We start from the raw sequence: 14122 nt of genomic DNA, 5'->3' as shown, positions 1-14122 counted from the left end.
GTTTTTTAAATGAACATGGTCCTGGGAGCCATTCCATGCCAGTTTTTTATTTTTTTTCATTTATTTTTGAGAGAGACTGAGTACGAGTGGGGGGAGGGGCAGAGAAGGGGAGGACACAACCCGGAGTAGGCTCCAGGCTCTGAGCTGTCAGCACTGAGCCTCATGTGGGGCTTGAACCCACGAATCGCGAGATCATGACCCGAGCCGAAGTCGGACGCTTCACCGACTGAGCCACCCAGGTGCTCCTCTCCGTGCCAGTTTAGAGTCTATCCTCTTCCTTCCTTTGAGGGCAGCACTGCAGGGGCTGCCTTCACAAGGGGTGGTGTACAAGCGGGTCCCTGCCCTGCACGTCCATCCCCAGCTTTGGTTTGTGAGTGAGCTTTGAACAGTGCTGGTGCTCTGACCGTGCTGTGTTTCCTCCCCAGAAAGGAACGAGTGGGGCTGTGCTGCTGGCCAGCTCCTCGCCCTTAAATCTGCTGTCTGCGTCCTACAAGTCTGGCAGCCCGAAGCTGCCTGGAGCCATGAACTCCAACTCCCTAGGGATCATCTCCCAGTTTCCTCTCCATGTGGTATCCTTCAGCGCCGAGTCCTCTGCCAAAGCAGGGGTTTCCAAGGATGCCATCGTCACGGGTCCTGCCCCTGGGACGTTCCATCACGGCCTCAACCATAGTAAGTGCTTCTCTCCTTGTCTCCTTGTGCTGGATGGACAGAAGGTTCCCCACTGCCTGTGCTGATTGATGAGTTCTGTTGTTGTGTGCTGGGTTCCTGTGTTTGTCTGGTGTGTGACCCTGGGCAGCATTCCTGGGAACTGTGCTGAGCCCCCTCCCCTTGGGGTTCTGACCCAGAACCAGTCCAGGAGGTTGTCTGGGCTCTCGACCACTGAAGCATCTTTTCTGTTCCTGTCTTCAATGTGTGTGTTTTGTTCTTTTCTCCCCTCCTGTTTTCTCTCAGGTCTCCTGGCTGGCTTGCACTCCAGCCCACCCCGTGCAGCGCCTCTCCCACACGCTGCCGTGTCCACTCACATCCCGCAGAGTCTGCCAGGTAATTGCCAGGTGGTCAGAGTGCCACACGCACCACGCAGCGTTCTGCTCTCCACTCGTTCAGATGCCTTGTCTGCTGCCAGGGAGTTCAGTGTCTTCTACTCGTTGTCACTGTGTTGTCCTGGTTTGTCCTTGAAGGCTCTGGCTCTTTGGGGACTCCAAGAGATCAACATAGGCTTCCACTTTGGAATTTCCCCTCATTCCCCACTTGGGATTGCCACTGGGTCGGCCTTACCCTGTGTGCTCACAAGGGAGGCAGTGATGGCCTGTATTCAAAGCAGGGGAATTCCCTTAGCAAAACTTGGTGCTTATGTTGGTGCTCATTTCCAAGGGTTAATTGGGGAACTGAAAAGTGTTCAATTAAGTTGCTATACCTTCCAGGTGCTGCAGCTAACAGAAAGCTCTCAAGGCTTTATTTGCTTGTTTGTTTAGAGAGAGAGAGATTGGGAGGGAGGGAGAGTGTGAGGGTGAGAAAGTCACCTGGGGGAAGGGCAGAGAGAGAGGGACAGAGAGAATCCCAAGCAGGCTCTTTGCTGTCAGCATGGAACCAGATGCGGGGCTTGATCCCATGAACCCTGAGATCATGACCTGAGCTGAAATCAGGCATCAGAGGCTTAATGGGGTGCCTTGGTGGCTCAGTCAGTTACGCATCTCCCTTTTTGGTTTTGGCCCAGGTCATGATCTCATGGTTAGTGAGTTTGAGCCCCGCATCAGGCTCTGTGATGATGGTGTGGAACCTGCTTCAGATTCTCTCTGTCCACTTCTGCCCCTCCCCAACTTGGGCTCGCTCGCTCACTCGCTCTCAAAAATAAATAAAAAAAAAATTAAAAAGAGTTGGACCCTTAACTGACTGAGCCACCCAGGCACCGTAAAAAGTGCTTAAAGCTTTATGTGAAAGGGAGAGCCCAATGGTGAGGTTTTAGGAGGGACCCTTACCTGTGCTGGCACAAAGTATGCCCAAGGGAGCAGCCTTCGGTTGAGTTCAGGGGTGAAAGCAGACATTCAGGAACACAGCTGGGCAGTGTTCCTTTCCTTTTCCTGCTTTTCATCTCCATAGAGCAGTGGTTTTCAGAAAAGGGTATGGTATTGCTGTGAGAAGGCAGCTGGAACCTGAGTCTTGAGTACACCTCATGGGACCCTGGTGCGCAGGCTCACCAGGTCTTGGTTTTGGCTTCCTGCTCTTACTACGCTAGACCTGCTCCAGAGGGGACCAGGGAGGCTGCACCGGTCAGGCGAGAGCCATTCTGCAGGATGCTGAGGCTGGGGTAGCCCTGGTGTGCGGGTACCGGGGTGGGAGTTAGGGAGCTGCCTGGCCGGGCATGCCTGTGGCCTGATGTTTCTGAGTGTAAGCTCCTCCATGTTTGCCGTGGGTCCCTGACCCCCTGGCCCGAGGCTGACATATTCCTAGTGAATGCTGGAGGCCTTTTGCCTGTAAGAATGGATTGAAGATTTGTAAGGTGGAAATTTTGCTTCTTTAGAGAAAAGAACTGAAGGGCTAAGCCTGTGTGAACAAGGGCTCTGTTTTCCTCTAGGGAAGCAGTAGCTGCAGGGGACTCATCTCACAAACTGGTGGCTGCTACTGTAGCTAAGAGGGTAATGCGGGGTCACAGAACCACCTAGGCAAGACCTAGGTTTGAAAGGTACTCCTGCCTCTGCTTGCTTTCAGGAACTGTCACACTTTGAAACAAAGAAAGTAATTTAAGAGCCATTGGAAACATGACTGTTGGCCTGTGGTATTTTTAGTGCCAAAAAAAAAAAAAAAAGGGAAAGTGCTTTTTTGTACCATTTCTCCATTTCTGTCTCCTTTACACCTTCTTCAGGTTGGAGGATTCCATTGAGTGGTTGTAAATGGAAAGCTGTGTGACTGCGTCTGCTTTTTGCTCTCTTTCCCGTGCAGACTCAGAACGCTAGCTTCTTAGCACCTTGAGCTGGTTTCGTAGGACCTGAGGATTCTGATGGTGAGAGAGTCTCATAGCTGTTTGAGTGCAGCACGGTCTTGGGACCTCACACAGAGCCTAGCCCGCCAGGGGACTTTGGTGGCGGCCGAGAACACACGCACTCCCGTGGCAGGCATGCGTCGGGCCCCTGCCTTCTGGTGCTCCGAGTGCCGTGCACACTGCAGGCTACTGCAAGCAGCAGTGCACTCAGCCTCCATCAAGGGTTTTTGGGTTCGTCTGAGCCTTGGAACTCAGCTTTCAGGGGCTTTTGCTAGTTAAGTGATCCCCTTGAATTTTTGTTACTGCTGCCTTAAAGGAATCCGAGATCCTGAAAGACTTGTGTTGTTTTTGCTTATTTTTTTCCAGATGCTTCTCAGCTTCATGGAAAAGGGCCTGGTGTACCACGGAAATTGTGACCTCTTCAGAGGAAAGGCCCGACTCACTTAGGTCTGGGTGGAAGCTGACCAAGTAGGTCTCAGAAACTGGATAATCACTATGCTCTTTCTGCCAATTGGTTTCCTTCTGGCGAAGGTGTGAGTGCTGAGTGGAGCATCTCTTGGCACTGTGATGTGCCTTCAGTGAGGGGAGCAACCCTGGGCTTCTCTGTGGAGGCACTGACTGGCCTGGTGCCCCGGGCCCCGTGGCTCTGTCATGGACAATCGTTGGAGGGGCAGCTCTGGGCTGGGGCGCGTGGTGGGTCTTGTACGAAGCTGTGGTGTCAGGGCAGAGCAGGGCGCACCTGTTTGAAACCTGCCTGACCCCCTGGCATTTGGTCAGAGTACCTCCTGGTGCCCTACTGATCAGGGACCCCTGGCCACAGTGGGATCCCCGATGGTCATGGTGTCCGTCCCATCCTCAGGCTGTGTGCTCAACAGGACAAAAACCCAGGCTGACACACAGCTGGGAGACTTACCTTGTCTTTTTGAAAAATACTCAGAACACCTAACGTGTGCTCATTGTGTTGGGGGCCAGCTTCTCTGCTGAACATGACAATGAAGCTCTTTCAGAGAAAAGACTTTTGTAGATTCAACAGTTGTGACAGGATTTTTAAAGACACTTATTTTGGTCCAGATTTCATCATTACCATTAATGCATTGGATAGAATGCATGTCATATTATAGTAAGACATAATTCCAGTGCCTTTATGGTGGAGCAGAATTAGACACACGTCCATTCGGCCTTCTGAGTGGATTTCAGATGAAGACTTTTTTAAAAGATATGTCTGTATTTAAGACATAGCCAGTTTGAGTTTTTTACAGTTGCACATCCTAATCTGCCATCCTGACTTGAAGGTCATCTGGGCCCCCAGACCCCAGGTCCCAGTATAGCCAGGGCCCCCGTTTTGTTTTTTCAGAGTTCATTCAGGTGGACTGAAGAGCCCCAAAGCCCTTCATCTCTGAGGGCCAAGGATATGAGGGGCTCCAAGTCAAAGACATTCCAGTTTGTTTTATTTAGAAACCATTCTCAGGCAGAGCTGCAGGAACAGGCCCCTGTGAAGCATCTGCCATGTAGAAACAGGCCTTGACGTCCTGGGGCTCTCCGGGCAGCAGGGCTGTGCGCTGACTTGAGGGCGGTGCGCTGATGAGCTGGGAGAGCGCGCCAGAGACAGGCCAGGACAGCTGCCCTGGAGCGCATTCAGCCAGCGGCTGCTTCACACGGATGTTTAGGGCACTTGCCTGTCCTGTGGAGTGTGTCCCACAAGGCCTATCTGAACTGACTGCTTCAGCTAAGTGATTGCAAATATGTTAAGAGTCAACAGCCTCCTCAGAATGTACACCTGTGTGGAGACACAGGCAGCTCTCTTGGTTCCTGCCTTCCAGGGTACAGTGCTCAGTAACTCACAGTTATGCAGAGGTTTGCCTTGTTTCCAGCGGGGCAAGACCTCACTCAGTTATCCGGCTAGGCCTCTGCTTTTTTTTTTTTTTTTTTTTTTTTTTAAATGTAAGAACCAACATGTGTTTCACATCTGGCTAAAGTGGATAAGTGGATTCCTTATCCCTTCATTATATCTTTTTTTTTTTTTTGCAACTTGGGTTTCCAGTTTGTTTACAGAGTAGTCTTAGGTAGTAGCAAAAGAGCCAAAGAAGAGATTTGTATTGCTGAGCTCAGAGCCGTGCAGAGGCCTTCCGTGAACACTGAGCAGTGGGAACTCTCCAGGCTTCTCCGCCCAAGAACACCCAAGGTCCCTTCCCTGCAGCGCTCGCACCCTCCTCCCCATGTACCATTGAGTGTGCAGCTGGAGCTGAATACCCTCATTTTTAGGAATCTAGTGATGCCTCTTGCCTCAGGGAAACGTTTCTTTGATGGGGAGTTTATGAGATTTCTTTTTCTTCTTTATGCTTTATTTGTGGTAATGAAAGAGTGAATGACCTAAACAGCCATGGCTGGGCAGACGGGCTGGCAGAGCGGGCTCCCCGGGGTCTGGGGCTGCGGCGCTGCGGGGCTTTCCTTGGAGCAGCCGTTCCTTAGGTGTGAGAGGGGCTGTGGCTTTTGTGCGCGGCGCGACGATGTTGGTGTTGGGGGGTGGTGTGAAAATTGTTAATCTTGTATAAAGCAACTCAATAAATTGTTTCAAGGTTTCCAAAACATCATTTCTCCTTCTTTTTACCGTATTTGAGCCAATTTTTCCTCCCCTAGGAGCTGGTATATGTGGAATATCCCTTTTGGCCAGAAGCCAAGAGGAGCAGGGGAAATAACTAAGCTTCGCATGCAAAAGAAGAAACGCCATGAAGTTAGACTCAAGCCACCCAGGTGTTTATTTTGCACTAGAAATAGAATCCCTAATCCCATTTTCTTCCATAATACGTGAGATAACACAGAACATAAAATTCATCTGGTGAAAAATCAAATGTGTAGCGTACCCAAACACCAGTGAGCTAACACACAAGACTTGTAAGGCACTGAAACTAAGGCTAACAGCAACACAGTCCATCATGAAAATATTTTGAGAACCACAACACGTTTTCTGATGGTGGACAGTCTGGCTGACAGTTAACCTTCACTCTAGCACCGAAGGCCACACACTGTTCTGGTTTCTTGGCGCCTCTTCTGGCACAGAGCCCAGATCTGTCACCAGGAGGCTTCTGACAGAAAGTGGGCTCTCAGCCACAATCCTGGGGGGGCCATGAGTGCAGGTTGGCAGCCCTGAGGGGCCCAGTCCGTTGGTATACCTACACGTGTGTGGAAGGGAGGCCTTTCTGCCCTGGGGCGCCTCCATGTGGGGTGTGAAGGCCGGAGCATGGAGTGGCTCGTTCGCCTCGGTCGTCATGGCTTTAGTTTTTTGGGTCGTTTCCAGGTGTCACACGAAGAGTCTATTGATGGAAATGTGTGGGAAAAGGGACAGAAGAGGGGCACTGTGGTTGTCCGATCATCAGAGGATGAAGCGGGTCCCTCACCCAGGGTGAATGACCATGAGACGGGCTTGGGTGATGGGCTCAGCTCTGTGCAGGTTCAGAGCCCGCACAGGGCCACGGAGGAGAAGACCCGGCGGTTCTGGGTGGGAGCCAGCCGGCCAGCTGGCTGCTTCCAAGAAGGTGGAGGGCCGGGCTGGGCCTACTTCTGCCCAGACACCAGGACGGCCAGCTCCTGGATGGACATATCCTTGTTGACGTAGCGCTCGTACTGAGCCGGGGTCAGCCGTCCTTTCTGCAGCGCCTCTTCAATGGAGAACTTCCTGCCAGACTTCCTGTCGTGGATCACGGAGGACTCCCCGCTGGGACCCTTCACTGAGATTTCCTCCCAGTCACACTCCTGGCTCCTGAGTTTCACGAACATGTTCCAGTCGATGAGGCCGGCCCGATGGGCTTCCTCTGGGGACAGCTCCCGGCCCGTGTCGGGGTCGATGACCACGATGGAGCGCCGCAGGTGGTTCTCTCTCTGCTCCCTCTTGACGGCCACGGAGCCCAGGCGCTTCTGCAGCTCGTCGATCTCCAGGTCTTTGTCTTTGGAGAGCCTCTTGAGGTCGTCCAGCTCTCTCTCCAGGGACCACAGCCTGGAGTCCAGGTTCGTCCCCGAGTCCGCCGTGCTGGTGGTTCTCAGGTCTCGGGTTTCTGTTGCTGCCATTTCCATTTCTGACTGGAGCCTCCGGGTCTCGAGCTGCAGGCTCTGCCGCTCCAGCTGCAGCCTGTGGTTTTCCTCCCTGAGGAAGTCCAGCTCCTTGGACGACTTGGAGTTGCAGAACTCCAGCTCCGACAGCTTGGCTTCCAGCCGACTCACTTCTGCATCCAGTTCCCTCTTGCTCCGGCTCTCCTCCTCCAGGCTGCTCCTGAGCTTCTGGATCTCTTGTTCGGTGTCGCCCTTCTCCACCTGGACGCTTTCAGAGAAGACCACCTTCTCCTTGACCTCCATCTTCTCCAGGTTGACGAGCTGCTGCTTCAGGGTCTCGAGCTCACTCTCCAGGACCTGCCGCCGGTGCCTTTCTTCCTCCAGCTGGACGCTGAGCAGAGAGTGCTCCCGGGCCTGCTGCGGGTCCTGCTGCAGCACCACCTTCTGCTTGAGGGTCACCTTCTCCCGGGCCTCCGCCTCCTCCTTCTCCAGGTCGGCCAGCCGCTGCCTCAGGCGCTGCACCTCCAGCTCGGCCTCCCTGCGCGCCTGCCGCTCGCGGTCCAGCTCCTCGAGCTGGCGCTCCAGCTCTGCGCGCCGGCGCTGCAGCCGCCGCAGCTCCCCACGGAGGCTGTCGATCTGCCGCAGCTCCACCTCGATGCTCTCGGTGAAGGCGTTCACCTCGGCGCGCAGGCTGGGCTCCTCCTCGTACCTGACCACCTCCTGCTGGACCACCTTTTCCTTCACCTGGGACAGCTCCTCCTCTTTCTGCCTGATCTTCTCCTCCTGGGAGGCTCGCTCTCTTTGCAGATCCACTTGCTTCTTCTGTTCCTCTGAGAGCCTGGCCCGCAGAGACTCCACTTCCTCCTTGGTTTGGGGGTCTTCCTGGAACTGGAGGATCTCCTGGACCACCTCCTTGGTCTGCACCTGGGGTTTGGTGTCTTTCAGGGACTGGATCTCTTGCTTTAACTGGTAGATTTCTAAGTCGCACCTTTCAATAAGTCTCGTCTTGTCCACGATCTCCTCCCTGAGCCTCCGGAGCTCTTTCTCCATCTCGGGGTCAGTCTTGTACTTGATGACTTCCTTGGTCACCTCTTTGACCTCTACCTGGGGGCCCCTCCTCCTGAGCGCCTCCAGCTCACTCTGGTAGCTCTTCAGCTGCTCCTCGGCCCCCCGGTACTTGCGTTCCTGCTCCACGAGCTCCAGGCGGAGGTTGGCCACTTCCCTCTCTGCCTCGGGGTCCGGCCGCACAATCTCCCGCACTTTCTCCTGTACCAGCACTCGGGCATTTTCCTCCTCCAGGGCCCAAATCTTGCGAAGCAGCTCAGTCTTCTCCCTCTGGTTGGTGCGAGCCTTGGCAGCCTCGTCCTCACACTGGCGCTTGAGGTCACCGACCTCCCTCTCGGTCGCCACATCCCTTTCCACCTTGAGCACCTCCTTCACTGTGATCTTCCCCTCTGCCATGGCCCGCTCCTTCTCCAGCCTCTTCAGCTTGTCCTGGAGGAAGCTCAGCTCCTCTTCGTGCTCCTCCCTGAGCTTGCCCTCCCGCTGCCGGGCCTCCTGCAGCTGCCGGTACTCTGCCTCCAGCTGGGGGTCGTTCTGCAGTTTCACCACCTCCTTCTCGGTGACCCTCTCCTGGGCCCGCTCCTTCTCCTCGGCCAGGGCCGCGATGCGCTGCTGCAGGAGGGCTGCCTCTGCTTCCCGGGTGCCCTTCTGCCGCCTCAGCTCCTCCAGCTCCTCCCTCAGCTTCAGGACCTCGTCCGCCTGGGCTCGGTCCGGCTCGATGCGCAGGACCTCCTTGACCACGTACTCCTGCCCCCCGTCCCTGGTCTCCTGCTCCAGGGCACGCAGCCGCAGCCGCAGCCCCTCCAGCTCCTCCTGCAGCAGCTGGTTCTTGTGCCGCTCCTCCACCAGGGTCCGCTGCATCTGCTGGAAGCTCTCCTCGAGTGCGGGGTCCGGCACCTTCTTCAGCACTTCCTTCTGTACCACCGCTTCCTGCGGGCTCCGATTCTGCAGGGTCTGGATCTCCTCCTGTGCGCTCTTGACCTCCTTCTCCAGCTGCTGCCTCCTCTCAGTCTCCTCCTCCAGCTCCTTCTGTACCTTCCACGTCTCCTCCACCGCGGAGCCCGGGGTGCTACCTTGCGGGGTCTCGTGGCTCGCTCCCACCTCCGGCTGCTGAGAAGGAGAAGACAGTGCATGGTTAACGCGCGGCCTGGCCTGTTCCCACCTGGTCGGAGCGCACCTCAGTCCCCCATGGAAAGGTCAGACCCTGTGACGCCCGAGGCTCCCTCGGTGTCGAGTTCACTGAGTTCCTGGGTTACTTTAGAAGATGGTGAAACAAATAGTTTAGGTTTTTTGAACAGTAAAGTAGTTGACGACCATGGCAGAGCATCCCACCTCCGGTCCTGTTCCCAGAGGCTGTCGTCTTTGAGACGTACATTTTGAGTGCATGCCACATGTTTCTTTTTCTGCAGAAGTGGTCGTCCCCTGTTCTGCACCCTGCTTGGTGCACTCAGTACAGACAGAGGCTTCCACGGTGGCCCTGCTTCATTTTCCACTGTATAGACGGACAGACGTGGGCCTCTGAAAACAAGCTACCTGCCCTGGGGCCCCAGCAAATATTTGCTGGATGGAATACATGCTGCTTTCGTGCTCACAGAAGCGCTGGCTGGGCCACTACCTGCGCTGGTGCCGTCCGATAGCCAGGGACACTGCCACCAGCTCACAGACTGTTTTGTGGGAGCAGAATGAGCCTGATTTCTTACCTGCTGGAATAGTGGGAAGTAGAATGTCTGACCTGTAGGAGATCCATTACCTGTCTCAAGAGACTCAGGGCAAACTCCAGATTGTGAAGCCTCTGTCTGTTGATGGCGTTAACTTCAGTGAACTTGGCAGCAAGAGCCGCTTCCTACGGGAGAGCAGTCAGCAAACAGGAGTCAACAGGCTGAGCAGCAGCGAGGTGGACCGTGTTTGAAAAGTCTGGCATTTGGGGATAGAGGGTAGCTTCTGGTCTCTTGCTACCTGGAATTGAACTATAGTCTCAGCTGCTGGAGGAACTGGATTTAGAGCATGAAGGCGAAAGTCTGCATGACCCTGAGCAGGTCTTCCTCTCGGAGCTTGCACTTACTCATACGCGGAAGGAAGTAACCCCAGCTCTCCACGTGTACTTACTTAGGAGGAGTCCTGTGGGAGCCTCCCAGATCCCTGCAGCAGGCTGTCTTTCCAGGTATATCCACATCACTGCCCGAGAACAAGTCTACCATCTGTTCTTAACCAAACCTGTCTTACCTTACCGAGCACCCAGGAGGGCTCTCGGCCCCGTTTCCCTGTTGGGGTGCATCTCAGAGGCCTGTGTGCCGTGCCTCCCCCAGGGCCCGCCTGCACCACTCACCTCTTCCCTCACTTTGGCAGCGGGGGACTGGAGCCTGGCTCTCTTGGTGACGTGGCTACTCCTTCCATTCTCCAAGTCAAGAAGGGACCTTAGTTTCTCTGCTTCTAACTCATAGTCCTGGGTGAGAGAGAGCCATGGTGGAGGGCAGACAACCGCAACAGAGACAGAAGTGTTCTTCTGCCCCTTGTAGCGGACTGCGGAGGTCTGCACGGCTGCGTACTGTAGTAACGGCCAGGAGGTGCTGAGAATCATCTGCATGCCGGCTGTCCAGAGCTGTGTCCCTCAACAACCCAGGACACGACAGAAAGGAGGCGCGCCGTGCCCTCCCGCCCCAGACAGAGCCCCCTCGGGGCCCCGAGTGTGGTGCTCTGCTCTCTCCCCACAGCACTTGAGCCGGTTCTCCTGCTGCCTCGGATCCCCTTTATTCCTTTGCTGACTCCGTAATCCATCGGCCGTGTAGGGTATTTCTAGTTTTTTTCTTTTGCTGTTGTGAATAATAGCTGCTGCTACGAAGATTTTTATTTATCCTCCATTGTTGTTTTGTTTTCCCTCTGGGATAAATTCTCCCTGTTTACTGCTTCAAGCAGTAGCAATCCCTTCTCTGGTGTTCAGCATCTGGGACACACTGTTTTCCTAAAGGGCTGTGCCCGCTTCCAGGGCTGCCCACAGTGCCCGAGGACGACCCCCCCCCCCCCCAGGTCTAGCCCTTCTCTGTCCAGCCCTCCTGACAGGACGAGGCCCTGCTGTCTTGCACTCGGCAGGAGCTTCCCGGCTCACCTTAACAGCTTGCTGATACTGCTGGGAGGAGGTGCAGACTTTCTGGACTTCCTCTTCCCTTCTTGCTATCTCATCTAGCAGGTTCTGTAAAACAACAGGGACTTTTAAAATAAAAAATTAAGAAACAAACCAACAAAAACAACCCTTGACAGAGTAGCTGGATTCCTCAGAATCTGAAATGCAACTTCTGTAGTACAAAGTTTCATGAACGGCTTCCTTGTATACAGTTCTTGGTCACAAAAGGCGATTCTCTGACCCTGTGAAGAAGGGCCAGGAAGATCATCGTCTTTGCCAGGAAACCAGTATTTACAGAGTGCTTCGAAATGTCAGGCACTCTTCTAATATCTTCGATCTCATTTTATCTTGAAGTTGTCCTGTGAGGTAAGTGCTATCATTATCTCCAGTCTACGAGTAATGAAATTGAGGCATAGTCACCTTCAGTGACTAGCCCACAAGGACATGGCCATTAGGGTTGGAACCTGAGTTTGAATCTAGGCTGTTGGGGTCCTGTGTCCCTCAGTCCCAAGACACTGCTGCCTTCCAGCCAACCAGGACTCTGAACTTGGGAAACAGGATTGTTTTTTTTTGTTTTGTTTTGTTTTTTGTTTTTTTTTTTTTTACCATGAGGGCTCCTCATGTGTTGCTGTAGCCATTTGCTCATTCAGCCAGCCTATGTGGACTGTCCACTCTGGGCCAGGCCCTGTGCTGGGCACTGAGGCGGGAGCGAGGCCATTCTTGTTCTCAGAGTTAGGTGCTGGCAGCCAAGCAGGGCCGAGGTCTTAAGGGACCTTGCTGACCTCCAGCAGTCCCCATGCCACTGTAGACCTGTGAACACGGAGGCAACCGCCTTACCTTCTGATTCTTCAGCTTGGTCTCCATCTGGCTGAGGGTGTCTGTCTCCTGGGGCTCATAGCTGGGGATGTGGGACAAGAACTGGAGCATGTGGTCGTAGCCGCTGCGGTAGTCGTCATACGCGGCCCTGGCGTTCTGCAGGCTCTGGGCCCTGCGGAGGAAAGCCTGTCAGGCCTCTGCCGCAGTCAGAAGATGCCTCCTGTCTCTTTTTAAAGAAGTCCTCTTTGCTCATGTTTTAAAAGCAGGAGGGATCAAATATAACCTAATAAAATAACCTAAACATTGCTCGAAAAGAGAGCAGTTGAGGCACCTAGGTGGCTCAGCCGGTTGGCCGTCCCACTTTGGCTCAGGTCATGATCTCACCATTCCTGAGTTCCAGCCTTGCGTCGGGCTCTGTGCTGACAGCTCAGAGCCTGGAGCCTGCTTCAGATTCTGTGCCTCCCTCTCTCTCTCTGCCCCAACCCACTCTCATTCTGTCTCTCTCTCTCTCTCTCTCAAAAGTAACATTAAAAAAATATTTTTTTAAAAAAAGAGAAGAGCAAACCTAAGCAGCAGTAGGAAATAATGAACAGATGCCCATGAAAGAGAACAGCAACAGAGAGCAGTGAATTGATAGACCTCAGAAGAATCAGGAAGGAAAAAGAAGATGTATATACAAATAGAACGAGGAAAGGTACAACATCAGGAATGGGGGCGGGGGACATCCCCTCAAGTCCTGTGAACAGTGAAAATCAGACAGAATATTAAGGACAATTTTATGCCACTAAATTCAACTACGTGATGAGATGGACAAGTTCCTCGAAAGACACAAGCTACTGGACCTGCCTCCCAGGGCAGATGGCCCAGAAAAGTCCAATACCAATTAAAGAGGCTGAATTTGTAGTTAAAATGCGACACACAAAAGCCGCTTGCAGGCCTGCATGGCTGCTCCCCTGGTGAACTGTACCCAGCACCGAAGGAAGGCGGAGCGGGATCTGTTCTACAGGAGCTCTTCCGGAAGACACAAGAGGAGGTCACACTTAGGGACTCCTGAGACCAACAGGACATAGGACAGGAACAAGCAAGACGCGGTGCATGTGCTGTGTTGTCACTGATGTCACGGCCCCCACCCCCCGCCCGCCAGCTCCTCAAGAACATTTCTGGAAGTGTACACAAAATGGTAGCCACGCCTGCCTTGGGCTGGCTGGGGCTGGTCGTTGTAATCACCTTGAGGTTTTTACTGTGCAGATGGATTGCTTTTTCCAAAATGAGAAAATCTAGAAAGCAAACCACTTGCGGCAGCCTCACAGCAGACGAGCTAAGCGGAGGCTGCCGCCCGGCCACGGCTGCTCACCTGAGCTCCACCTGCTGGCGGAGGTTGTCGGAGCGCTGGGCCAGCCTGTGCGCCTCGGCCTCCTGGCGCTCCAGGTCCGGGCAGTGCTCCTGGAAGCGGCTGGCCAGGGAGCTGGAGCAGCGCTTGGCTGCCTGCAGGTTCTGCTCCACGTCACCGAGCAGGGGCTCCTGGGCCTGCAGCGCAGAGGCCAGGGCCTGTCGGGGCGGAGAGGCAGAAGGTGGGCGCTGCGGTCAGAGCCCCGGGGTGGGGGTCAGGGCAGCACCACCCAAGCTGCCTGAGGCCTCTGGCTTTGGGGGTGGGAAGCCTGGGTGGGGGGTGGGGAGGAGAAGCACGGGGGTTTTGCCTCTGTGTTTCTCATTAAATGTGGTGGTCATCTCTGCAACGTTCTGTTCCGTCGCCGGGAACACCAGCCGGAAAAACTAACGTGTAAAAACCCTGCAGGAAGCAGCATGTGCCCAGGACGAGAGTGGCCAGCTGCTTTCCAGCTTTAAGGCCTGGGCAGAGGCTTTCTGTCTGAGCCAGTTTCCTTGGCTCTGAGGTGAGAATCTCAGCACAGAGCGAGGATTCTGTGGACTGGTGTGTGAATAAGCAGCCTCCTAAGGGCCCACGGACCCGTGTGCCCTCAGGAGTCAGGCGGGCAGACATGTGAAGTGGCCCCGTGGCAACTGTGCAGGTAAAGTAGACGCTGCGGGTGGGGGGAGCCACGTGCTCCCAGAGCATGCGGGCCCCGCAGGCTGGATCTGCTCTCCCA

The 14122-nt window shown here is 54.5% G+C and overlaps 2 protein-coding genes across 8 annotated transcripts in view; one reads left to right on the top strand and one right to left on the bottom strand.

The window, feature by feature from the left end:
- UBN1 (ubinuclein 1) overlaps positions 1-5563 on the top strand; it is a 38928-nt gene extending 33365 nt beyond the window's left edge. For 3 of the 7 annotated variants that reach the window (XM_047087419.1, XM_047087422.1, XM_047087418.1), the window contains 3 exons: positions 426-669; positions 952-1041; positions 3344-5563. In XM_047087419.1, coding sequence (XP_046943375.1) covers positions 426-669; positions 952-1041; positions 3344-3393 — 384 coding nt within the window. In that variant the 3' untranslated portion in view covers positions 3394-5563. Of the gene's footprint in view, positions 1-425; positions 670-951; positions 1042-3343 lie in introns of those variants that run through there. The other 4 variants (XM_047087425.1, XM_047087424.1, XM_047087420.1 and 1 more) reach the window with 2 other exon arrangements.
- Positions 5564-6529: 966 nt separating this feature from the next.
- Positions 6530-14122, bottom strand: part of PPL (periplakin) — a 34088-nt gene continuing 26495 nt past the window's right edge. Inside the window, exons 18-23 of the mRNA XM_047087822.1 lie at positions 13372-13565; positions 12039-12189; positions 11187-11270; positions 10410-10526; positions 9834-9926; positions 6530-9193 (exon numbers count right to left, since the gene is read on the bottom strand). Coding sequence (XP_046943778.1) covers positions 6530-9193; positions 9834-9926; positions 10410-10526; positions 11187-11270; positions 12039-12189; positions 13372-13565 — 3303 coding nt within the window. The remainder of the gene's footprint in view (positions 9194-9833; positions 9927-10409; positions 10527-11186; positions 11271-12038; positions 12190-13371; positions 13566-14122) is intronic.

Source organism: Lynx rufus, unplaced genomic scaffold (assembly GCF_022079265.1).
Source record: "Lynx rufus isolate CCGP_SWC_20201006 ecotype Redwood Valley unplaced genomic scaffold, mLynRuf1.p SCAF_23, whole genome shotgun sequence".
Taxonomy (NCBI): Eukaryota; Metazoa; Chordata; class Mammalia; order Carnivora; family Felidae; genus Lynx; species Lynx rufus.
Note: the sequence above shows the minus strand (reverse complement) of the source record. Positions and strands in the feature narration are given on the sequence as shown.